The sequence below is a fragment of the Camelina sativa genome, chromosome 7 (assembly GCF_030686135.1).
Source record: "Camelina sativa cultivar CO46 ecotype springtype chromosome 7, ASM3068613v1".
NCBI lineage: Eukaryota > Viridiplantae > Streptophyta > Magnoliopsida > Brassicales > Brassicaceae > Camelina > Camelina sativa.
This window is the reverse complement of record NC_141886.1, coordinates 25062025-25089586: the sequence shown is the minus strand read 5'-3', so window position 1 is coordinate 25089586 and position 27562 is coordinate 25062025. Positions and strand designations below refer to the sequence as shown.

Genomic DNA, 27562 nt, shown 5'->3' with positions numbered 1-27562 from the left:
TGACATCTTCAGCAACTTGATCATAGTCTGCCTTCAGTTTCTCGTGAATGTTTGAGCTTAGTTCTCCTTTCGCAGGCTTTGTTAAGACCAGATGGGTAGATAACTTGATAATAGATTGTGCTAACAGCTAACTTGATAATATCATAATATACTATAATAATGTCTTATAGCATAATTCCATGGTATACTTCATACAAACTTTATTCTATTTCACATGTTTGAAAACTATGAGCCTATGAGTAGATCCCTAGAGCCGAGCAGCCAGCTGGTTCGAAGTGTCTATCGTTGAGCCAGAAGCTGAGCCTTCAGCAAGGTTATTATAACATAAGTAGTTCAGTGACTGTAGCCAAGATACCAAAGATGGCTTGCGAATCACATCGTCTGACTCAGCCACTTGACCATACAATTCACCAAGCACCATGTTCTGTCTTTCTTTCGGTAATTTTATTATTAGCTGTGCCAATGACTTCATCAGATATGGCAACACCTGAACCCCAAAAGTATGTAAACACATAGTATTAGCATCTGAGCACATAAGTCATGCTCTGTAGCCCAAATAATTGGAAGAAACTTACTTGTATATCAACCAAAGAGACAAGTCGCAAAAGCAGCTCAAATATCTGATTACCAGGATCAGACTTTCTTCCTTTCAGTGAATCAGAGCTAAATGTAGAAGCCTTCTCAACAAGGCTATGAATAGAATAAAATATAGCAGGACTTCCTGCAGGTAGATGCCGGACCAAGGTTGCAACGCCTGAAGCTAAGCCTTCAAAAGGTGTGATCTCAGGATAAACCTGCAGTTATTACAACGAATCAAAATTATTATTGACGATGAATAAACAGAAAAGAGCTACATTGCATCCAATTTTCGGTTTTCTTAGGTACCTCCAAAGATCGTTGCATGTAATAGAAAATAAGGTGTTCTTTGAGTTGGTTTCTTTCGTCCTCCTCTGACTCTCTCGCTGAAGAGAGAAATGCCACCAATAAAGTATGAGATGCTCGCGCCACTTTTCTGTTAGGATGTCCAATATATCTAGCCACAGGATTGTTAAGGAATAAAAAAGATGGTACTCGTAGTTAAACATAACAGGGTAAAAGACATATCGATCGATCTTTTCCGTAGGATACAAAAACATGGTTGATGCAACAACTCTCCTGAAGGCAGAAGCAGATAACCGTCCAATGCAAGTTGGGATTACGCGAAGATAAAACAATATTCGAGATGTCTGCACATCATCTCTTGACCATTCATATTCTATCCGCTGTGTAAACAAGTCTGCAGAAAGAACAAAAAATTATTCCAAATCTTACTAATGTGCCAGCCTACAGAAAATTATGAATATGGAAATTGCAGAAACAATTGATTTCTCAAACCTTTCGGATTAGTCAAGCTATCATAGGCAGGAACGGACTCTACAAATGATACACAAGCAGCATCATTCTCCTGGGCACATGAAATCACCTCTCTAATTGTCTCCATGTATTCAGGTAAACGAATATGCCTGAAATACTCTACACAGGAGAACGATACTAATATTTTGACTGATGTCTCCATCTTTCTTTCTTTAGACACTATTGGTTTTAGCCATTGTTTCGTAACAGCTAGCGCAAAGACGACAACCATAAGAAAAGATGATTCCGCAATTTCCTCTATGTCTCCAAGCAATGTATCTTCTATACCACGAAGTAACAGAGCAATTTGACGGTGCTGTAAGTAGAGATTTTGACAGAAATCCCAAATCATGTTCTCCACAATATACTTATTCTCTTCACTTGCTGATGAATATTGATTGCAGAAAGCCCCAGTTATGGCCCCTGATTCCTTGAAGAGAACGTCAGAAAGATGCTCCCTGACCCAAATGAGTCTTGGTCCAATAGGATCTTTGCCAAAAGCTTTGCAAAATGAATCATATATCTGGCCTGAAGGAAATACCTGAGTTATCAATGCAGAAGCGAGACACAAAAGCAGAGGAGCAGAGGAAGAAACAGGCCCACATCGAGCCAATGCTATAGCAAAGTACTTCAATAGGGGACTTTCTCTCTGAGTAGCTGGCAGTGTAACATTAACATTAGAAACTATAAGTTGAGCTACAAATTCTACTCGCTTCTCAGCTGAATTTCTTAGTTTAGAAATCTCAAAACTCAGTGCACCACGACTGAATCCTGCCGAGGAAGCTCTCAGTACCCCAGCTGCCGCCATGAAGACAGCAAGAACAGTATACTTTTCCTTGGAAGTCTCTAGTACCTCGTTTGTAAAAAGAGAGATCTTGTTGACATAATTAGACCTCATGTAACTTGACACAACCCACTCGATCAAATGAAGAATCATCAGACCATAAGTGACGCTACCACGAGGACCCTCACCTTCTAACCAAATGCCAAACAAGAAATCCAATAGTCTGACGTAATGAACATCCAACGAAGAAGATAAAGCATACCCAATTCCTGCGAGCACTACAGGGACAAGTTCTTCTTGAGATCCAACGAATGAGAACTCTTCTTCCAAAAGCCTGCATAGCAATTCCAAGCATAAGACTTTCAAGTCTCCTGACAGAGAAGGAACACACGCAAACGCACCAGAGACCAAAACGCTCTGCGCTACAAACGCTGCTTGGATATCACGCCTATCATCAACAACACCACGAATGGCCTGAACCGCAGAACCAACAAGAGCTTGAGACGGTCGAAACGCTTTCCTAATCCACACATAGAGTAATCTAAGAGCAAGTGTGTAAGACTCAGACGGAAGAGATACATCGCGTAAAGCTAGTATAGAAATAAGAAGCTTTGCTTGGGGATCCGCAACATGGATAGTGGACTCAGAGCTAAACAAAGCTCTCAAAGCTTGAAGGTAACGTGTATCAAAGTTCTGGTTTTGAAGAGATTCGCGAATCTCAGACCATGCTTGAATAATTGACCTCGCGGATGGAGCAGGGCTTTGCTTCACTAAGTCACCAGAGACGCTAGTTCCTCCACTCACTGTCCTTAACCACTCTTCGAGAAAAAAACTATTGTTAGCTTTTCTCGCCATCTCTCTTAACTACGACTGATTCAGTAGATTCTCATCAAGTATGAGCCCTATCACCACAACAGATTAAAGGGTTTGATTCAAAATTGAAAAACCCAGAAAATTTCTCGCTGAGATAATAGTGAAAGAAGGAAAATTTCGGCAAAAAATCATCAAATTGACTCTTCAAAATACGCAAACCAAGATTAACAAGCGAAGAGATCGAACAATAGCTTCAATTATTCACAAAACCCCCAGCAAACGTTCTGCAAAATTTTCCATACAATAAGAAAATTGAAGAGAAGAGGACTTGGCTAACGCAGCCGAGACGGATACTTGCAAGATTTGATTGTGGTTAAGGATTAACCAAATAACCAGAAAACCGGAGATAAAACCGCATGGTTGGAAGTAAACCGATTGTTAAATGTCTCTTTGTTATTATTACAGCGATTAATAAATGTCTCGTTTCAACTTCAGTGAGAACATAATAAATGAAGTGTAGTTTGTAGTTTGCGAAATGAGAAGCACATGAACGAAGTCATTTCATCGTTGTCTTGGAGAAAAGTTTGCACAAAATATGGAAACGGCAATTCATTAAGTCAACGCTTCATGTGACGTTATTAATATCGATCTCCACCAGATTCACCTCTACGAAGCCAATCTCTTTCCCTTAAATTAACTCAGCGTTTGTTAATGTCAAGTCAAAATAAATGTGTACAAATGTCAAATGTAACATGATGTTTTATTATTATTACAACCTAGTCTCCAATTAATAATTAAGTAAACAACAAATATGTAAAAAGATGACTAAATTCAATGACATAAATAAACAAATCCAATCGGGTTCGCCCTAAAATTCTCTCTCTAGTCCAGCCGCCGCGACAAATCTTTTAGTTTTTCGATCTGCTCTCTATAGCTGCCGTGCTCCTTGCCGGAGCTGTGGGAGGATGTAGAACCTTGTTTTAAGCTTGGTCTTTAGTCTTTAGTCTTTGTCTTTCCTTGGTCTGTTTGGTTTAGATCTGTTGCGTTCGGAGTTGTAGCGGTCTTGTCGTCATAACCCTCTTTGAAGCGAAGCGAAGAACGGCTGTAGAAGGGGAAGCCATCGGCGGTGAGAGCTGGATGTGGTTAGAGACGGATCCGTTTCTTAACGGATCAATCTAGGTTGTGGCTCAGATCTGGTGGTGCTCTCATCGCTAGTGGCTTGAAGGAGACGAACGCGTGTCGTCTCTTGGTCTGGTATTGTATCTCTCTCGTCTCTCCCTTCTCCAGTTTGCGGGTTTTTCAACAAGGCTATGTTGGCTTTAGTGTCGTTGTGGCTTTCACCGAAGGTTTTAGTTTGCTTCGAGTTGTGGTTTGTGTTATCTTCGCAAGTCTGCCTTCTCTGGTTAAGGGTTTGAAGTGGTTCGGAGATCTTCTGCTAGGTTGGGTTTGTTGGTCAGTTAGGTTGGCGTTTGAGCTAGGTATCGCTCCTTGTGCTTGTCATTCGGATGTTTTTTTTGTTGCTAGTCATCTACTAGCTCTCCTCTGTGGCTTTTTGGAGTCTTGGAGTGGAGTTCTTGACAATAGCAGTGGAATCGTCCTTCAGCTCTTCTCTTGCGAGGAGGTTACCAATTTTGGGTCTGTAGATGTCTGAAGCTGGATCGACTAGGGTCCGCGTGTAAGAGCTGCTGGTCTTCTTTGATTTGTCTCAGGTCGATTCGCAAGGTTCTCCTTTGCTCCTAGTTTGAATCGCCCTCCATGGGATTCTGGTTTGTTATGGTGGTTGTAGTTTCTGTTTCTCTGTGATGGTATGATTTCTGCTTTCGTTCCTGCCGGTTTGATGATGGCCTTACTACGGTGTGCTCTCCTAGTGCTTCCGGTCTTCTTGGTACTCTCCGGCGCTAACAGGTTCTTTGGGAAAGCTTAGTGGAATTCGCTCTGTTTCAGTTGGGCAGTTTTTGATCTTTGATCCTTTTCTCTTTCCCTTTGTAAACTTTTACCATAGGTTTTGGCTTTTGTTTATGTTCTTCTACTCATCCTAGTTTCCGGAAGTATGTTTCATGCCGGCTTAAGTTTCCCTTGTTTGGGCTTAGTTTAGATGATTTCTATGTTTTCACCTTTTTTTGTATTCAACAGATTGATTGTAATCTGTTCAGTTATAATATAAAACCACAAAAATAAAATAAAAAATAAAGATGACTAAATTTCATCATTACACATTTACATAAATAGTTAAAAAAAACTTCACATGACAAAAGAAAGAAAAAATTAAATCATTCAAGAACATATACGTGCCAAGAAAGAATATTAGCTTTCGTACTATAACTTAATCTTCTAGTAATTAATATACGTGTTTTACTATATCTTTGTGAGGAAAAGAATAATGAAAAGGAAAAAATAAGAAGACAATCAGTGGTGCAAAGGGTTTGGACCAGATGGGACGAGCCGTTTCTCAACTCCATATCTCGGGTCGATCTCTGATCCTCCTGGGGGAGATACTTTCCGATGATGATTACTCCGTTGAAGATCTTTCAAGAACGGTGTGAAGTCAAACTCTTTCGTCGCCAAAGCTCTTGTTCCCGGCCGGTAGTAAAAGGGCGTTGAGGTAATAACCGGAGAAGATATAGAGCTGAAACTAACAAATAACCCTTTAGAGACGAAGAGAAGAAGAGAGACCCATAAAAGAAACCCTAAGACACGTGAGACTTTACTTTCGGCCATGGAGATTAATTAAAGATCATAGGACCATCGAAGGGTACAGAGGAAATATAGTTTTAATATATATACACTTATACGTATGTTATGTACAGAGAAAGAGGGAGAGAGATGTGAATTGAAGACACCGTTTTCCAACGAAGAAACTTCCTTTGCGTTGAAGGAAGAAGAGGGCTCATTAAATTTGTAGTTCATTTAAAGTCAAATCTTTCATATATAGTAGTATTTTTGCAGCAATTTTTGACAAAAAAAAATTATTTTGGAAACAATTATCATTCAATGCATTAACTTTAATACTTACTAAAATTTTTAATATTAATTATAGGTAAGATTTATAAAAATAAGGAAATCTGTCTACATCATTCAAACATAAATATATGATTCTCTTTCATTTTTATTTCAATATATATTAAAAGTATCTTGAATTATTGTATAATATATTTATTTAATAAAAATTGTGATTTTTTCCTACATATGATGTAATACAAATTTTTAAAAACAGACACATCTTACTCAATAATGAATAAAAAAATTTGGGTACAATATCCCACATCGCCTAAAAAAATTGGACAATGGTTCAGAGTCATACTATAAAAAAGACCAAAATGATTCAAAATACAAAAGAGTAGAAAGTTGATTTATCAGACATTCAAAATTAAAAAACTTTTATTTGGTTTATTCCGGTTTTTTATTTTAAAAAAAAAGTTAAATATGATAAACTTTTAAAAATTTAAATATTATAAATATTAAAACTTTAAAATATGATAAATATTAAAACTTTTAAAAAGTTAAATATTATAAATATTAAAACTTTTAAAAAACTAAATATTATAAAATATTAAGTTTTATGCAATTTAAATTTATGTTCCACTCTCTTTGTTAATATAAGCTTAATTAACAAGATACAAAGAGAGTGGAACATCAATTTAAACTGCATAATAAAATTTATATTAAGTTTTTTTTTGTTAGCACATTGAATGATTGATGTTTTTGTTTAATATGAACAAAACAAACAAATTTGTCTCATTAACGAGCTACTTACCTTTACTTATAAAATAGCAAAACCGATTGCAAAATATAAAAGAAATTAGGAATTACGAAATGGTGGTTTTAGATATGTTTATTGTCTTTTTTTTTTTTTTTTTTTTTGGTCAAGCAAGATATGTTTATTGTCTTGTTGCGCATAGTCAGTAAGTTTCTTTTATAACCGGAAGATCGTAGGACGGGCTCATTACTTCATGTATTGATGAGACAAAAACAAAAGCATCTAGCGAAAATTAATCCACAACCTATGCATTTTTGTCACTGTTCACACGCGTATATTAATAAAATATACAGTATATACTCGAACATCGATGCGTATGTGTACATAAAATAGTTGCTATTCCATATTATTAGACGGTACACAAACACAAGTACCAAAATAATCACTTGAATATTTAGACATGGGTTGACATCACCAAGTAGTATGCCCTCGTGTATTTTAATTTAGTTATACTATTTTTGGGATGTCATAACTTGGATGTCATAAAAATCCAATCACTGTCTTTCTTGAGAAGGTTGCAAAACGAGAAAAAAGTTTTTCTCAAGAAACTATAATGAAAAAGACGCCAATAAAAGATGAAAATGATAAGGTCATAATCCCACCTTTTATGATAGTCTCACCGGCTGTGGTTGAAGAAGACGTAGAAAGTGAAGATGGAAACGTATATGAAGAAACTCAAGAAACTGGACGAAATCAGACAGAAGGAAATCTGCGGTTTAATACAGAACCACATAAGGGTTTTTCTTTTGATGATATTCCCCCTTCAAAATGGCGCGACAAAGTATATGAGATGCATGCATGGCTAACAGAACAACAACTCAACCCATGAGCCATTTTGCCTACATCGATTGATAAACTGGTGGCTAAATTCCAAGGACGTCTCAGGCAATGGTGGATAAGCTTAGGCCAATATCGACAATTACAAATCCGACAATCTCCAACAATCGATGCCTTAGTGGGACACATCCACAATGAATTTCTCGGCACATGGGATCATTATACTATCCAAACCAGAGAAGAGTACCTTAGCATGAGATGCTGCTCCTTCAAGAGGAAGTATCTTGAAAGACATTATGAGCGAATGTCAAAGAGATTCTATGCCCTGAATGGGATAGATGACGTCAACCTCAAGCAGGCGTACCTGAATTCACTTCCAGAACCACTTGGAAATGAAACGTCAAAGATATTGTCTCTCAAGAATATGTCTCTCAACCAAGCTTCACTTGGAGAAATATATCAAATTTCTCTGGCAGCCCTTGAAAAGCTATGCAACCACCAGAAGTTTTTCAAACAGCTTCAAGAACAAGGAAAGCTTCTAGGAAAAGCATGTGATCGGCCAGAACTCAATATCAAGTTATGAACCTTCACCGTCAGAAAACTAAGTTATGACATCCCAAAAATAGTATAACTAAATTAAAATACACGAGGGCATACCTTCGACAATTGTAAGAGGTAGATCCATCCACATAATACATCAAATTCAGAAGGTACACTAAATCTAAATGGTACATGAAAATAACATTATTTGACACATTAAAATATTTTTAATTAACTTTTAAAATTTCTTTTAGGTTTGGATTCCATATTTTACATTTCGGATATAGTTTTGAATGGATAGAGTTTAGTATTTAGAATGTATGCTTTAATTTTGAAAATTTAAATAGATAATACACCAAACCCAAATGTACACCAAACTCAAATAGTACACTAAACCCAATGGTATACTCAACCCAGATGGTACACCAAAAAAAAAGTATTTTACACATTACAATATTTTAAATTAATATTTAGATTTTTTTTTTAATATTTGGGTTCTCTACTTTACATTTAGGATATAATTTTCAAAGGTTAGGGTTTAGTATTTAGTGTGTAGGATTTAATTTTGAGAATTTAATTAGATGGTACATCAAACTTGGATGGTAAACCAAACCCAAATGGTAAACTCAGATGGTACACCAAACCTAGATAGTATACTAGACCCAGATGGTACACTAGATTCAGACAGTACACCAGACCCATATATTACACTAGACCCAGATGGTACACTAGACCTAGATGGTACACCAGCAATAGATGATATACTTGACTCAGATAATACACTAGACCTAAATGATACACCAGACCCATATGGAACATAAGATTCAGATGGTACACCAGTTTCATATGGTACACTAGACCCAGATGGTAAACCAAAGCCAGATGGTACACTAGACTCAGATGATACACCCGATTCAGATGGTACACCAGACTCAAATAGTACACAAGAAGACTCAGATGGTATACCAGACCTAGATGGTACACCAAACGCATATTGTACACCAAACCTAGATTATACAGTAAAACCAGATGGTACACCTGATAGACTCATGGATGATGATCTACTCCCAATAACACACTTTGCAAGGTCTTGAAGAGGGATGAACGAAATGATGAAGATGAATGAGTTGAAGATGCAGCGGAATGAAGAGATGAACTGCGGAGAAGGTGAAGAAGTGGAATTGCAGCGGATTGAAGGGAAAGAACGAAGCGTACTTCTAAGAGAGATGAAGATCTCTTAGACTACAGGCTTGATTACAACTTAGATATGACACACTAAGAAGTAAACAAGTTGAGAAGATATTACACACTCCTCAGATCAAACAAGTAGAAAAAAAGGTTTTTGATAAAATGTTTGATGAGTAGCAAATGAGAAATATATGGTGTTTAAATAAGAGAGGGAGGACGAAGGAGAAGAGGGGAGAGAGGAGAGACATGCAAGAGCATGCACAAGGTCAAACTCATGCAAGAATATGCACAAGTCCCACACTTATGCAAGCTCATGCAAAATGTCTAGGAAATTAGAAAAGCATTAAATGTAAAGTTTGAACATAAAAGATAGAAATTGTGCCAAGGAAAAGATATGGGCCTTGGACCACGAAATGGGGTGACAAAGGGGCCTTGAAAATGTCACTTAAGCCTCATTAAAAACCTTGTCAAGAAAACCCAATGAGACAAAACTTGACAAGGGAAAAAGAGTGCATAAGCAACACTTAACCCTTCATCGAACACACTGAGCTGTGATCATTGTTAGGATGGCTTGAGCCATGTATTCTTGCTTCTTGTACAGCTCTCTAATTAGACCATTTATGGTTTGGTTGAACCTCCTTGATTTTGATCTTGCTACAGGACCCGCCGGAACGATCAATGTTTCCTCTGATGCTTCCGCTGGTACAAGCTGTTCTTCCAATGCTTCCTCTGGTTCAAGCTGCTCCTCCAATGCTTCCTCTGGTTCAAGCTGCTCCTCATGTCCATGTCCTTTAGTTGAGCTGTCCATGGTCTCATCATCCTCACCCACTTGAAAAGGATTTGACCTCAAATCCGAATTATCTGCACAATAAGGAAGAAGATAAGAAACATTGAAACTGCCATTCACTTTGTAGTTACCTTGGCGATCGAGATGGTAGGCGTTGTTGTTGATCCATTTGAGCAGTTTGAACGGTCGATCGATCATTGGCATTAGTTTTGACTCCTTTTCAGCTGGAAATTGTGTACTCGTCAAGTGTATCATTAGTTGTTCTCTAACCTCAAAGATCATCCTAAAACAACCATTGGATTTATGATCATGCATCAAAATATTTCCAATTCCGGTCCTTGCAAAGACTCTGGACGAAAGAACTGCAAAATCTAGGGGCTCCTCTTTTGTACCTGCAAAATTGTCAATACCTTTGGCAAAGATCAAGTGCGTCATTATAGTCATGGTACAATTATGAGCTTGATACAAATCATTATCCTTGTCATGTTCAGAATTTTCTTTGAATAAACCTAACATTTTCCCATGGTTTTCTGAATGCAAAAAACTGATAATCAAATCTCTAAAATCATGAGAAACAAATTGGGTTAAGAAATTACTTAGCTGGATAATGCCTTGGGTATTATTGATGCTTATCATGGTTAATGGAAGTGGATCTGGGGCTTCTTCTTGGATCAGTATGAAGCTGCTGACATCTTGGTGCTCATCTTGATCCAAATCAGGTGGCTTAAATTGTTTGTCTCCCACTTTCTTTTCAGTTTTTCTTATTCGCTTCATGATTGCTCTCAAATCTGTATTTGGTTCTTTTGACAAAGACAAGCAAATCATATATGTGTGATCTTGGATAAAAATATCCTTGATAATAAAAATACTTATCTTATGACAGTTTGGTATGAGCACACATGTTGCATCAGGTGGTTCATCTTTGAGTGTTGACAAAACTTTGACTACTTTTCCATGCTCCAAGTTTATTGATTGAACTAGTAAGAACACAAGATCTCTTACATCAAAAGGAAACAGTTTAGGCACTATGAAAAAGATCAAATAGATATCCATGTAATTGTTATCAAAATAGATTTTTAGAATGAAGCATCCTTGGGTGATCGAACTAGTTTTCCTGAGATACTTCCAGCTTCTAACTCCAAAATGATAAAAATTTGTTGGCATATATCTGGTGGTTTCTCCTTGCTTTGAACATAACATGTTTCTTCTCCAAAGTATTTTTGTTTCTTCATGTAACATGTTTCTTTCTTAGCAATCATGGGAAAGAACAAATGCATTATACTTGAAATAGAGAAATAAAAAACATGATCTTTCACAGTTAATTTGCAAAGCTCATTGAACAGTTTAAACTCACAAAACTCTTTTTCAAAGAAATGTCTCAAAAAAGGTTTAGCCATTACATGCTCAGTTTTAGTTCCAAACGGCTGAATCACAATGCTACTCAAAGAAACTCTCAAAGAATAGTTAAATTCAAGAAACTTTTCAAACAACAAACTTTTTTGGTTAAAGAACTTTTTAAAAGCGAAAGTTTCAAAAGTTGGAATCATTTTGTCAAAAACAAATTTTGAAACACAAAATTCTTTTACATTTTCTAAACCAAAACGTTTTTCATCTTGAGCAGAAATCATCACAAAATAATTAGGATCTATCCTAACCAAATCAATTTCTTTACAGTGCTTTCTTGGGTAGTCACAAAGATATGGTATAGGGACTGGGTTTGGCACAATGCTGATCTGCTCCAAATCACTAATCAATGGAAAACTCATCTGTGTTGTTTCTAGTGATTCTTCTTCCTGAACCTGTAAAAAGGAATTAATTCTACTCGGTTGCTCTGGTTCCAAATGGGTTAGTTTTTCAAGCACCAAATAAGATTGGATAAAAGAAAGAGCACACTTAGCTTGAGATAGAGTCATAGGTCCAGTTGGTATAGCAACATCATCCTCAGCAATGAACTGTCTCTCCTTGGATCCTTCTCCAAGTTGTTTCTCCTCGAGTCCGTCTCTGAGCTGTTCCTCCTTGGGTCCGGACTGATCTTTTCTTTCAAACTCCTTATTCTCCTTTTCTTGTTCTGCTTGTTTCCATTGTCCTTGATATGTTACGGTTTTGACTCACTTTGACCCCGTTTATTTGATAGTTTTGTAGTTGTTTGAGTCCTTTTCAGGTTATAATAAGAGGCTAGGAAGCTAAAAGCAAGGATTGGAACAGCATGAACGATCGGAGCAGAAAGGAGTTGAATTGGAACAGAAAAGCTGATTTTAGACCCAGGAGCACATGCTCCCGATTTCCGAGCACATGCTCCCGATTTCCGAGCACATGCTCCCAACTCTACGGTTTCATGACGACACGTGGCAAGCATCTAGGCGCCGATTCCCTGCCTAATTCCCCTTATTTTAGGCGATCCTTTGTGAGAGAAAGAGGGCTGAGATCGTTTTTTAATAGGAAGATTTGAATTTGGATCTTTCCTTATTTTTCTCTACTTGTATGCTATTTAACCTAGGGTTTTTAGGAGAGAGATAGATACCTTTTCTTTTGGTTTTTGAGCGACGCTTTTGTGAGAGGGAGAAGAGCGGCTACCTTGTGAAGCATATTCTGAACCCTTGTGATTTTTATATTTTTATGCTATTGAATTTCTCATCTATGTTGGTTACTCATTCTCTATGTCTGAGTAGTTTTCTTTGCTAGATTAGGGGTTTCAAAAGAGGTTTCATGGGTTAGCAACAGAACACAAATAGGGCTTTATATAATCGATTGTCTGCACTATTGTTAGACTTAATGCTTAGGTTGATTTGATCACCCAATCTATGATTCTAGGTTTATCTATTCATCAAAAGTGTAATAGGTTGCTAGAAAAGACATTAGTGGGCAAATTATCCTAGACCTGCGAAAGTTGATGTGTAGGTGATTTGTGAACTTATCATTCCTGTTCTTTAATGCTTGTCTGCGATTCTGGGCTCAAACGACAGTTTAGGGTTTATGGACCGCCGAGCATGTGCTCCGGATGTCTGAGCATGTGCTCCGCGTTTCCGCACAGAATCGATCAGATAGAGTTATTGATACCACGACAATGGATCAGTTTATATTTATGTTTGAGTTCTAGACTGGTACTTAATCTATGCCCTAAATAGTTGTTTAGTTGCTATCTCTGAAATTCCCGAGAATTATCTCTGATCGAATGTTTTGCTTATTGCCTTTTTATACCGTTTTAATCGCGTTACTGTTACCAAACGAACCCAACTTCGAATTGTCTTAGCTTGAAATTGAACCAATAGAACCATAGAGTAAAACTTGGTCTTCGTGGGATTCGACCCCTAAGTACTACTTCTTTGCTGTGCACTTGCAGTAGGAAAATAGGGTTTAAAACTCTGTGTATCAAGTTTTTGGCGCCGTTGCCGGGGACCAAATTTTTACCTTTGGTTTTCGGTGAAATTACTAGACTAAGACCTTACTGATTTGTCTTTCTGCTTCTTCTTTGCGTGTGTTTCAGGTGCATGTCAAGAAGATCTACAAGAAGAAACAACACCGAAGAACTAGTTGCTTTGTCAGCCGCAGAGCTCTCTTTGGCAGAAAGAACAAACCGCAAGAACAGAAAGTTTCAATCCGTCAACATGGGTGACAACAGAAACAATGAGGATATGGCTGCCGAGTTGCAGCAACTTCGACAACAGTTGGGGCAGTTGCTCCGTGCTCAACACGAAAGAGCCGCGCCGCCACAACCGTCCATTGGGGACAAGGACAACCCGCATGCGTTCTACACCAACCGAGTGGCGATTGTTCCTCCCACCATCCAGAGATAAGATTTTGAGATCAAGCCACAGATGATCTCTCTAGTGAAGTAGCACCTATTTCACGGTCTCCCAGCTGAGATTCCGATGGACCACATCGAGAATTTCGAGGAGATATGTAGCACCACTGGAAAAATATAAAAACGAATCCAAAAATTCTGTAATCAATTTTCAAAAATACTAGACTCCTTGCTGGTTCGACAACAGTTGATTTCGTAAGTTTTGAAAAAGTGAAACATTTAATAAAATTCTCGCAAGATGAACAAAAAATCTGGAAAAACAAAAAGTGACGATTGGAATTTCAAAACCTGGTTGCAAATTGGCTCTGATACCACATGATAGACTTCTGGATGATGATCTACTCCCAAGAACACACTTTGCAAGGTCTTGAAGAGGGATGAACGAAATGATGAAGATGAATGGGTTGAAGATGCAGCGGAATGAAGAGATGAATTGCGGAGAAGGTGAAAAGGTGGAATTGCAGCGGATTGAAGGGGAAGAACTAAGTGTACTTCTAAGAGAGATGGAGATCTCTTAGACTACATGCTTGATTACAACTTAGATATGACACACTAAGAAGTAAACAAGTTGAGAAGATATTACACACTCCTCAGATCAAACAAGTAGAAAAGAAGGTTTTTGATAAAATATTTGATGAGTAGCAAATGAGAAATACATGGTGTTTAAATAGGAGAAGGACGACGAAGGAGAAGAGGGGAGAGAGGAGAGACATTCAAGAGCATGCACAAAGTCAAACTCATGCAAGTATATGCACAAGTCCCACACTTATGCAAGCTCATGCAAAATGTCTAGGAAATTACAAAAGCATTAAATGTAAAATTTGAACATAAAAGATAGAAATTGTGCCAAGGAAAAGATATGGGCCTTGGACCACGAAATGAGGTGACAAAGGGGCCTTGAAAATGTCACTTAAGCCTCATTAAAAACCTTGTCAAGAAAACCCAATGGGAGAAAACTTGACAAGGGAAAAAGAGTGCATAAGCAACACTTAACCCTTCATCGAACACACTGAGTTGTGATCATTGTTAGGATGGCTTGAGCCATGTCTTCTTGATTCTTGTCCAGCTCTCTAAGTAGACCATTGATGGCTTGGTTGAACCTCCTTGATTTTGACCTTGTTACAGGACCCACCGGAACGATCAATGTTTCTTCTGATGCTTCCGCTGGTACAAGTTGCTCCTCCAATGCTTCCTCTGGTTCAAGCTGCTCCTCCAATGCTTCCTCTGGTTCAAGCTGCTCCTCATGTCCATGTCCTTTAGTTGAGCTGTCCATGGTCCCATCATCACCAAACCAAATGGTACACCAGTCCTGATTGTATTCTAAACCCAGATTGTACAGTTAACCCATATGGTACATCAAACCTAAATGGTACACCAAAATAGCATTATTTGACACATTAAAATATTTTAAAATATTTTTTTATGTTTGACTTCTCCATTTTACACTTAATGTATAATTATGAGTAGTAGAGTTTTAGAATCAAAAGTTTAGGGTTTAGTTTTAGAATTTAAACCCGGTTTTTATAAATTTAGAATGCTAAATTTGAAAATAAAAATTATTTGGTGTTATTTAAGAGAATTTTCTTAATTTAAATGGATCTTAATTTAAATTAGTTTTTTGATTCATCGGGTCCTACACAATTGAATTTTTCTTGTTGTTGTCATATTCTATCTCTCATTTACTCTAAAATTGGGACCACAAATTGGGGACCACATGGTTATAGATATATTGGTCTTTTTATTTGTCTTTTTCTTACATTTTCTTTCACAAACTCTCTATCTCACAAAAGTAAAAAGTGTATTTCTTCAAATTTCTAACAAAAACTGTATGCTTTTTCAGTTACTTCTCAAAAAGTGTCTATACACTAAGAGCATCTCCACTGGGGAGTGTTCTTTGAGTTGCTCTCACATTTGGGCCCCAATTTCCCAAGAAAATACATATTTTCGAGTCCATGAAGCAGAGTATCGGTGCTATGGAAAGCAATTTGAGCAACCCCTGAAGAACGCGACGTGGCGTATGGCCATTGGTGGACGCGTAAATATAAAAAGTTTTATTTTATTTTATTTTTCCCCATTTCTTCTTTCATTCTTCCCGACTCTCTCTCTCTTTTCTCTCGTTCGAAACGGCGATCAAACATGCGATTCATCCAGAATTTGGGAAATTCAATCAATTCACATCGAATTCATTGAATTTTCTGGCTAAAACTGGAGGGTTGATGGTCATCGGAGGCGATGGCATTATAAATCGGCGTAACCCTAAGATTGCACTCTCACTTGACGAACGCTCTTCACTTGAACGATTGTCTCATCGGAAAGCCGTTCTTTAATCGACGCCTCCTCCCTCCTCCGTCATGACAATGGAGTGCGTTAACCCCGAAGGTCTTCAATTAGATGGTCGCCAATTCAACAAAGTATGTATGCATTATTATTTTATCTCTTCCTCTCTTTCGCTACAATCTGATTCCTATTTTTATATTATCTTTTGGTATTTCTATTGAATCGATTTTGTATTTTGTTTTTACAGATTCAAAACTCTTCGCATGATCAAACCCTAGAATCAAGGATATCGCCGATCTTGATGAAAGGACATGAACGTCCATTGACGTGCCTCAAGTACAACAGAGATGGCGATCTCCTATTCTCATGTGCCAAGGACCACAATCCCACTCTTTGGTTTGCCGATAATGGTGAACGCCTTGGAACCTACCGTGGCCACAATGGTGCTGTGTGGTGTTGTGATGTCTCCTGTAAGTGTCTCATCTTCTCAAATTCAATTAGTATAGAGTGGATGGAATGGATTCAGTTTAGGGTTTAGTCTTTCAAAAATTAATGTTTAGTGATTTGTTTGTGAGTTCTTAGGAGACTTGTCAAGATTGATCACTAGTAGTGCTGATCAGACTGCTAAGCTCTGGGATGTGAAATCTGGTGAACAATTGTTCACATACAAGTTTGGTTCTCCGGCCAGGTCTGTGGATTTCTCTGTTGGAGATCATCTTGTTGTGATTACCATTGATCCCTTCATGGATCGTACCTCTGCTATTCATGTGAAACGCATTGCCGAAGATCCCCATGATCGTAAGTTGTCAATTCCGGATCAAAATATAGTTATGTTACTTAGCCTATATGTCTTGTATGTGTAATTTGGAATTGGTTTTGATGCAATTGGTGTAGAGGTTGGTGATTATGTGCTTGTCATTAATGATCCTGATGGAAAGAAGAGGATCAATACAGTTGTTTGGGGTCCCCTGAACAAAACTATCGTTAGCGCCGATGAAGATGTTGTTATCAGAATCTAGGATACCGAGGTATTTCAAATTTCTTGAGGCCTTTCTGTGTATTGATTTCCATTTAAAGATTATTAGCTTAAACCTTCTATGGTGCTACTGTCATTGTTGCTAGACTAGGACAATTACTTCAACATCAAGAGTTAGATTCTTTGAAAGAGACTCCCATTTTTTTATTCTCTCTCTTTTCAACATTTTCATGATTTTGTACTACCTATATACTTAGATGATAAAGCTCTTTGAAATAATTGATGGCATAAACAATCAATTCAAACGTATAAATGGTGACAATTTTTTTTCCTAGTAGACATGCAGACTAAATAAAAGTCCTTGAAACTACATATTGTTGGAAAATACTTGCATTTGATAAAATAATTAAAAAAATTGATAAAGTGAATAACTATAGATTTAAAAGTCCTTTTAAAATAATGACGATAAATAATTTAAGGAATAACACTAGAATTTGATATTCTACTAAATTTCTATCAAATTCATTAGATCAATATTGATATTCTTATTCCGAATTTTGTAACATATATTTAATATTCCAATTTTGTAAAATATGTTTAAAATTCCAAATTTTGTAAAATATTTTTAATATTCCAAATTCTGTAATTTTTTTTTCTTTCTATTTTTGTAACAGAAATAATTTAAATAATTGTTTTCTCATTTTAGATTATTAAAATTTGATAATCAATAAACAAAAATAAAATAAAATAATATTTTTTAAATGATTGAGCAACCTTCTTTGGATTCTCTAGTGGAGAGATAATGTTGTTTAAGTTCTAAGTGAGTTGCTTTAATTAGTTTAATATTAATTATATGATTAATTACTATTTGAGCAACTTAAGAGAGTTGTTGGAGTGGAGATGGTCTAATGGACTCTTTGTGTAAAGTAGGTCTCTTAATTAAAAAAGAAAAAAATGAATATCTAACCTTAAATAGTCTTAGAATGTGCACAATGTGCACATTAACAACTATATGAACCACCCACAAAATAGTATTAAAAAATTAATATATACAAAAGTTGTATTCAGGAATATAACTACCAAAAAATCTTAGGTTCATACGAAGTTGACTTAGGTTCTGCTTTCCCCCTTTTAGTATAATCTAGCCAAAGTTCACCATTGAGCGTTGACTTAAATGTAGTTTCAAGACGTGATTGTTACTCCTGCTGGCGTTGTGAGGCTTATTGATTCAGTGGAAGGAGTCATGAAACAGAGTAAAAGAAGGAAGAACATGAATCTAACCCGTCTTCCATAACAGGTAACAGAGTTATATTGATTTAGGTATTTGGGGGCACAGAACATGAATCTAGCCCATCTTCCATAACTTTAGAAGTATGATCTGTCGTAACAAAATGTTGAAAGTGCAGAAGAAAGGAAGAGCACAACTTGGGCTCCAAGAAGAGCAGATGCTTCGTGATGCTTCAAAAGAAAAGTACATATCTGCAGCTGCAGAGCGAAAGAAATGCTACACTGTACTACGAGCATTCCAGGTTAGCACAAAAGAGGAAAGAGGTGTTTATACTGATATAGCGTTTCAAACTCCCGAGTGTCATCTACTTATATAGTGCTAAATATTCTCAATGGCAGGAGGAATGTACTGACAACGAGGGGCTGAGGAGTCAATAGTCTGCTATGACCACCTCTGACTCGAAAGAAGGGGTTGGATAAGGTGATACGAAGTGACTCTCCTTTCGAGTTACAGCCAACCAGAATACCAGAGTTGATTACTTGATTTAAACATGATTCTCTTGTGATATGTAAATCATATGCTCAGCCTTTAACGAAAATATATGAAAATCTATTGTTTAGTTGACCAAATGTTTATGTATTAGGTATTATTATACTCTAAATCAATGAGGGGTAATAAGTTCGGATATAAAACCTACAAAAGGCACAGAGCATTACAAATAACAACTCAGAAGAAGAGACCAAAAAAAAAACAACCAAAGTCTCTTATTCAGACTTAATCATGTCGCTTCGTTTTCAGGATCTGATATGTGAACCGGATCTCTGGTATCTCGTCCCCTTGATATGATGCTTCCTCATTCAAACGTGAGCATAGAACTAGTACAGTCATTGATATTCTATAGTTTTATTTAATTAATAGTAGCTATACTTTATATAACCAAAACATGCAAATTGGTTTTAAGCCAATAGAACGAATTATTGGCAACAACAAAAAAATCTGTAAGACTTGTTCCATACATTCAACGCCAAGATACATATTTTTTTTTTTGGTAAAAGATTTATCGTCGAATATATGTATAATAATTATGTTTAATTCAAACAACCGAGAAAGGAGAGTCAATATCCTAAGGAATTTTTTTGGGTAATGTGAAATTAGAGCTTATATTGAAATTTTTTGGGTAATGTGAAGTTAGAGCTTATATTGATGAAGAATTAATTTAGAAATAGAGAAATAGTTATAAGTTTTTTTCGTTTACTTATACATACCTGAAAAAAAGAACAATTGAAAATATTTTATTTTAGAAAAAAGAAAAAAAAATAAAAGCAATTGAAAATATTTATAATAACTCAAGTAAACTCGGTAGATCTAGAAAATACATATATATATATATATATATATATATATATAGATAACATGTAAGTAGACTAATCAAAAGAAAAAAAAAACCCTAATAAGAATTGATGATTAATAACAATTGACAACATAATTTCTAGCTGGATCTAGCAGTAGCCCATTCGACACTAAAGTACTCATTCGACACTAAAGATGAGATTATCATAACCATTAGAATAATATAAAGAAAGTCATAGAATATAGGTTTACGGATGAGAGTTAAATGGTAAAGTCATTGTCAAAACATGTGTTTGGATGGGATTAGATATAAGATATAACCATGCGTATGATTTTATATGTTTTCTGTAGTTGAAAAGTATGTCTCTTAATTAAAAAAAGAAAAAAATGAATATCTAACCTTAAATAGTCTTAGAATGTGCACAATGTGCACATTAACAACTATATGAACCACCCACAAAATAGTATTAATATATACAAAAGTTGTATTCAGGAATATAACTACCAAAAAATCTTTAAATAGTCTATATATTTATATTAATAACTTTGAAAATTACAATATGTTATTATTTATTTTTATTGTAAGAAAATGGTTGTATCTAAATAAATAAATAAAAAAAAATCAAAAAGTACATATTTAATATAACAGTTATTACATATTAAGTTGTTACTATTAATGGATTAACATGTGATTAAGTAAGAAAAACTATAAATATGTAAATTATATTCTCTTATTTAAACGAATCGATTGATTTTGTTCAAAGAAATTAAAACCATAAAAGCCAAATTCGGTTTAATTTATTTAAGTTGGTCAAGCCCATTTAAGACCCAATTCGGTTTAATTTATTTTGACACTGATGCATGGTTAGATTCATTACCTTTTTTTTTCCATATAATATACTACATATATTTGACCCAAAAAAAAATCTGTATATATATATATACCATATATTTTTCATAAAATCATTGTTTTGCATTTATTCTTTATGATTTATTTAAATTAAAATTTGTTATGATTAGTTAGGAAAGAGTACTAAACTAAAAACAAAAGTTTTGATTCACCAAAAGGAAAAAAAGAGCGATATCTCATTATCGTCGACCACCGTGAGTGGTGGCCGGAGCTTTCCACCAGCGATGACTTCTTTCTTGTCCTTATCAGTCACTACTGTCATGTTTATATAAACCAAAACATGTATACTGTAATAAACCTAACTAATACATGGAAATTGGTTTAAGCCAATTATGTTATGGCAAAAGAACGAATTGTTATTGGTGTCTCTAACAAATATTAGCCTCTTACGTATACAAAGAACGATCATGGAAAATAGTTCAGTGTGCCCATTCGACCCTAAGAATTAGACTATCATAGCCATAACCATTCAGTGTGCTGATTGCTCGCTGGGCATCTTTCCTACACAAAAAGTTGACAAAACCGAAGCCTCTACTCGTTCCGGTCTTCTGGTCCGAGGCCACATGTACTCGAGTCACATCACCAAATGAACCGAATAAATCCATCAAATCCGGTTCACGCGTGTCTTCAGACAAGTTAGTCACACGTAAAGAGTTCTCGTCGTTCCTCCTCCTCCTCATGTCTGAGAGAGCGATGCTTCTTTCTGAACCTTTTCTCATGCTTGGTGGGACATAGGTAGCAACCTTGTAGCAACTATGTAATCTCTATTGGAATGAAATCTTCACATTAAAACAAAAAAAAAAAAAAAAAACCTTGTCGGTCCACGTAGAAGCTTCTGCTTGATCGGTTGAGGAATGATTATTCTCAGGGCATCTCGCTGTCCAGTGCTCACCTTTCTTGCCGCAATTCCTGCAGATCATCAGGACCGCACCGGGTTTATCAAACTGTGGTACTGATGGCTTTGTTTCTTCCTGTCTGGTACCTGACATATCAAAAGAAAATTAGAATGATATATTGTCTAATTAATACCTTAGAGAAAAAAAAGAAAAAAAAAAGCCTAAACAACTTAAGACTCTCGACAGGACGAATATAATCAACACACCATACATAAATTAAAAAGGTGAAATTAATTAACAGTTGATATAACCTACCAAATATATATAAAGAGAGTAAGCTAAGTAACAAGTTCTTAACAGTACGTACATCTGTAAATCTTTATTCGGAATTAGTAAATTGTCACTAAACGTAATTAGTAACAAGCTATATACCGCTAACCATGCAACAGGTCAGAGATAATTATATAAACCATGCATGCAAAATTTTAAAGCAAAGGAAAAGAAAATAAAAAAAGTAGAGATATTGGGAGAAAGAAATTTTACCAGAAAGAGCCTTGGGTCGTTCCAAATAGATCTCCTCCGTTGAAACCATAGTGAGGCAGCTACCACCGGCCTCATCATCATTGACGGCATCTCCGAACTTAGCCCATCTACGGCGCTCCGCTACCCGCTTAGATCTAGCCCCCATGCGGACAAGTACGGTGATCGTGTCCTTGCGGATACGTGTTGTGGTTGTTATCTTTACCGTTTGGCCGTGTTCATTAAGCCGGTGCTCGATCACCTTTAGTGTTTATGATTAAATGCTTAGTTTCTAACATTAATCTACATTTTGATATTAATCTTAAAATAACATGTTTTAAGTTTTCTTTTGAAAAAAACATAAAAGTTTTATTTTCTAAAAATAACACAAACACAGAAAAATAATTTTTAAGGTTGTTGAATTTTATTTATTTATGCTATATGGTACACAAAACCAAGATAGTACATTAATGATTAAACTCCATTAGTACACCCGTGGTTTTGGCTCTTTTAAATTTAATAAAATTAAAGGTAGTACTAGATTTATTAAACATGATTATTTATTGGCCAACATTTCATAAATCACTCATAAAAAAGATGCATCATTCCACTAGGGTCTCATGAATTGGGAGTTGACATGTTAAGTCTCAATTTTTAAAAAGTAGATTATAATTATTTTAAAGTTGCTTATGATACCGAAAGAATGAAGATATTTTAGTTGTTCTTACGATATAACATGTTGCATTACTTTGTCTATAAAGATGAAAAGTTAACTTTTTTTTATTGTTAGAGATGATTGGTGCTCTTAATTATAATGAAACTAGCTTTGACCACCTAAACAAGATTCAGAGAAAGCTAGGAGAAAACATTTGGAAAGAGGTCTTGGAAGACTTTGATGTGATAATACTTCCACTATCTGTCAAAATGGGTAACGCGACCCGACTCATACCCACATGGATTCAAGACTTTCATGGGCGGGTTCAATCCGATCCATTTATTATAATGGGTTGAATTTATATACCGAAACCCAATAATATAAAACCTAATGGCTAAATGGGTTATATGGGTTACCCATATATAAATAAAATAAAATAAAATAATTAATATTAAATCCATAACATATTATATAAAATAAATTATAAAACTAACCAAAGTTTTTAAATTTTAAAAAATAATATCTAGATATTAAAATAGAAAGAACATCCTAAAATCCTAAAGCCAAAAATCTATAAAACCAAAATAAAAAGTCATTCTTAATTTAAAATAAAAATCATTCTTAATTTAAAATTAAAAAACACTTGAATCTTCTCTAAATGATCCAGTAAGATTCTTTAACTTCATAGTCTTCATTCTTCATATATACATATTATATTATTTTCTGTTTTTCATTCTTCATATATACATAAGATATATATTATATTATATATATATTATATTTGTTTTTTTCCGATTAACCCATGGGTAACCTATAACCCTAACGGGTTTACCCTGTTAAACCCACGAACCCCTTGGACGAACCCATCAAAACGAGTTTTCATCTCAGAAGTCCCTAAAATATTTCTGACAATCTCAAAAGTCCCTTTCTTTTTTGGCTTTTATTTTTGATTTTTTTTTTTAAATCGAGAATGTGTTGTTTTACATTCTTGTCCAAAGAAAACTAAGTTATTTACAAAAAATACATGGGTAGTATCCACCCAACCAAACGAAATCGGATCTAAGACCCAAAAAACTGAATCGGTTTCTTTTTTTTTAAAAAACTGTAAATTAAAACCGCTCTCTCTCGTCACTCTTCTCTTTCTTTGGGAAACTCGAATCGATTTGGGTGGAACTGTAGAACTAGGTTTTTCTCTTTTTCTTTCAATCAACCAAAAATCGAGTAAGAAGATGGTGAAAACAAGGGGGGGTCGTGTGAGGAGGAGTGAGCGTTTGAAAGAGAAGAAGATCTCACAAGGAGATGGTGGTTCGAAAGCAAAATTCGATTCGCCGGAAGTAGGTGTGTCGGGTTTGAGTCCGGCGACAGTAGGAGGAGAGAGAGCTTTGAGTATGGTGGTGGAAGAAAGTGAAAGTCGAGTTTCGGAGGAACCCAATCCGGTGGTCGGAAGAGAAAATGCGAACGAAGGAGAGAAAGCAAAATCCGGTACTCCGGAATCAAGTAATCGAGAAGAAGATGATGAAGAAGGAGGAGATAACGAGAGATCTACTTCTGTGGAATCAAGCGATGGAGAAGAAGAAGGAAACGATGAAGGGGAAGAAGGAAACGATGAAGGGGAAGAAGAAAACGATGAAGTGGAAGAAGAAAACGATGAAGGAGAAGAAGGTGAAGAAGGTGAAGAAGGGGAAGAAAAAGACGATGAAAGGGAAGAAGAAAACGATGAAGGAGAAGAATCGGAAGAAAAAGACGATGAAGGAGAAGAAAAAGAAGAAGAAGATAAGGAGGGAAGTTTGAACTCGGCAGGTAACTCGAGAAGGAGTACAAGCGAAAGTAAGAGGGAGCACGAGGAGCACAACGATGCAAGTGTAAGTACAACAAGTCTGTTTCATTCGTTCGGAATTGAATTGGAATTTGAAATCGATCTAGTAGAAATGGTAGAACTGGTGCAACTAATGGGTGTAGAACTAGTAGAACTGGTACAACTAGGTGGTGTAGAACTAGTAGAACTGGTACAACTAGTTGTTGTATAACTGGTATAACTCATGTAAAACTGATATTGTTGCAGGAATCGGAGGAGGAAACAGAAGCGATGCAACCTTTAGGAATGCACTTTGAGCCTAGTCAGTACAACCAGAAAATCAAGCTATCGACAAGGTGTCATATTTTTGAAACTGTGGAAACACTGGATAAATTAGAGCATCCACTGACTAGTTCTGAGAGGGATTGGTTTGAGAAACATCCACAATTCAAGCATATTTTCCACATGCCAAGGGAACCAAACCACAAGCTTATGGGAATGTGGTTGCTCTTACTTCGAACGGCTAAAATCGAAAAAAAGAAGGAAGCATGGTTTATTGTGAATGGTGTTCCAATCCGGTATGATCTGAGAGAACATGCGTTGATGTCTGGATTAGATTGTCGGTGCTATCCACTTGATTACAAGGAAGCCGGCGGTATCGAGTTTCGAAGGAAGTATTTTTTACGAAAAAAAAAGATTACACTTCAAGATGTGAGGGGAAAGCTAATTGTAATGCAACCAGATCGTACTCGTGATAGGTTGAAGATGGCGGTTCTCTACTTTTTAGGAAGCATCATTGTAGGCTATACAAAAGACTCGGGGAAAGATGTTGCGGGTATCGATGATTTTGTTGTAAGAGCAGTGAATGATCTAGGTTGTTGTGTGTCTTTTCCTTGGGGGAGATTATCATTCGAGAACATGTTAGAAGAGATTTCCCATACAATGAGGCATTTTAATGGGGCCGTGCATAAAGAGAATGTGATATGGCCTGTTCCAGGTTTCTGTGTTTCATTGGAGGTTAGTTAGTTTAAAATTTGAAGTTTTCTCATTGTTGATATTTCTTATAAGTGAAGCTGATTTTTTTTTTTTTTTTTGTGTAGTTTTTACTATTTGAGGCAGTTCCAATTTTGGCGAACACTTACAATGACCAAATTTCTGAGGCGGATGCAAGTTGTCCTAGGATGTGCAGGAGAAAATTTAAGGGTACCGGTCAGAAAGGTTTTCCTCTAAAGAATATAGGTGATACACTTGGTACAACAAAGGTTAGTTATCCTAACAATTGAAATTATTAATCATTTGAATAAATTGGTTTGTAATGTATCTAAAGTAGGTCGTTTACAAAGGCAATTGCTAGTGTGATCCCTCATATTGATGAAGAAATTCCTCTTCTCGATTTAATCATGGAAGAAGCTGAGGAAGACGATACCCATGATGTCGTAGTTGCCAGTTGGATGTGGCGCCTTCGTAGAGGACTACCTGTACTTTTGGAGGAGATGTACACAGCCGATGTGGCTACTCATTCAGGACAAAACGATGCGAATGAGGAAATAGAAAACCGAGAGAAGATATTATTGAGTTGGTGGATCTTCTAATGACCATGAATCAGGATATGAAAACCCAGTTCGATAACATTTCGGCGAAGATTGATGGGCTTGAAAAAAGGATCGAACCGTTGGAAGTATATGTGAAAGAGCAAGAGAAATCAAAGGTAATACTTCGTGATACTATAGTAATACTTGGTAATACTAGAATGTGTTAACAAAATTTGGTTTCATGTCAGGCGCCTGTAGATGATGAGCAACCGAGTACTTCGCAAGAAGGAGGGAGAGGGACGAAGAGAAAAAGGTCTAAGAAGTAGTAAAACTATGTTATTTTCTTTGATTTGTCATCGTAGTACTAGTAAAACTATGTAAAACTTCGTTATTTTCTTGGTTTTGCAATTGGTACTGGTATTACTAGTAAAACTATGTAAAACTATGTTATTTTCTTGGATTTGCCGTTCGTATTTTTGGCAAAACTACGTAAAACTAAACAAAACTAGAGAATTCATATAAGAAAAATATAGAACATGATTCAATTCAAGAAGGAGGCATAATCCTAGAAGTCACATAAAAGAGAGATAGAACATCATGATTCAACAAGAGAAGTCACATGAAAGATAAGAAACTGATTCAACAAGAGAATTCAAGGAAAAGATAATAAACAGAAACTGATTCAACAAGTTTTAAACCAACGTAGAATGAGATTGACTCAGATAATATCAATCAAAACACAACCTATCCAGGAGATCGACTCGAGTGGTAAGCAACACCACCTCCTCCCTTAGTTTGGCAATCTCGTCACTCTTCTTCTTAAGCTGCATCTGCAAATTATAGATCTTAGTATGATGGGGTTCAAATTCCTTCAATCTCTCCCAATGGTTATCAACATCCTTCCTTAAGGTTTGAGTTTCTTCTTCAATTGCATCAGCCCAATTTTTCCGCCTGTGCAATCCATCATCCTGCAAAATATATCAACGAACAGACATCATACTCAGGTCTCTCAATTGTATTTGATTTAATTTAATTTACCTTATACTTAACGCAAGTAAACCATCTCTTTTTCTATGTTTCTGTTGGAGAGATCTCATTGACGATTCGTTCACCACATGGGCAAATTCGAGGCATGCCCAAATCACCATCGGCTATGGCTTGTCGCCACGCTTCTAACTTCCTCGCCCTCTTCTGATCAACATAGTATGGGTTGACCTCAAATTGTTCCATAGTTTGAGAAGGAGAGAAATAGATCTAGAATTCGACTTTGAAGATGAGAGAAGGAGAGAATGTGTACTTTAGGTTTCGAAGAAATGAATGAATGGATGAGAATGAGGAAGATAAATCTTCGGGGCTGTGGTGAAGAAAGAAAGAAAAAACGAAATTCTGGCCCATGTAAAAGACGTGTGCGTTCACACTGCGTGTTCACACACAGTTTTACCGATTAATGCAGTTGCACTAAACTTACAAATAGTTGTACTTTAGAGGTTTCTCAGTTTAATTAGTTATACTAAACCTTAGCATTACTTTTTTTAGTTTTACAGTTGATTAAACTTAACTAACATACAATTACAAGCTTTTTGCAACTTCATAAGTTAAAACTTATAATTCTATAACGTTTTCATGCTTACTTGGTAATTATTT

At 36.1% G+C, this 27562-nt stretch overlaps 2 protein-coding genes and 2 pseudogenes across 3 annotated transcripts; 1 reads left to right on the top strand and 3 right to left on the bottom strand.

Annotated features, from left to right (window-relative positions):
* Nucleotides 1-115: 115 nt before the first annotated feature.
* Nucleotides 116-3535, bottom strand: LOC104702101 (uncharacterized). Its single transcript, XM_010417925.3, has 5 exons — nt 1375-3535; nt 1129-1276; nt 886-1033; nt 576-794; nt 116-487 (listed from the first exon to the last, which is right to left on the bottom strand). Exons 1-5 carry the CDS (start codon nt 3029-3031, stop codon nt 248-250), a joined length of 2412 nt encoding a protein of 803 aa, XP_010416227.2. The 5' UTR covers nt 3032-3535; the 3' UTR covers nt 116-247.
* A 1634-nt stretch (nt 3536-5169) lies between these two features.
* Nucleotides 5170-5838, bottom strand: LOC104702100 (CLAVATA3/ESR (CLE)-related protein 13-like). Its single transcript, XM_010417924.3, has one exon. The coding sequence runs from the start codon at nt 5705-5707 to the stop codon at nt 5396-5398; it is 312 nt and encodes a 103-aa protein (XP_010416226.1). The 5' UTR covers nt 5708-5838; the 3' UTR covers nt 5170-5395.
* Nucleotides 5839-15913: 10075 nt separating this feature from the next.
* On the top strand, nt 15914-19013 carry LOC104702099 (eukaryotic translation initiation factor 3 subunit I-like; annotated as a pseudogene). Its single transcript, XR_015560929.1, has 7 exons — nt 15914-16251; nt 16365-16587; nt 16700-16915; nt 17012-17145; nt 18274-18390; nt 18500-18622; nt 18720-19013. The product of XR_015560929.1 is annotated as a eukaryotic translation initiation factor 3 subunit I-like (transcript).
* Nucleotides 19014-21000: 1987 nt separating this feature from the next.
* Nucleotides 21001-21369, bottom strand: LOC104704863 (uncharacterized; annotated as a pseudogene).
* Between the last annotated feature and the right edge of the window lie 6193 nt (nt 21370-27562).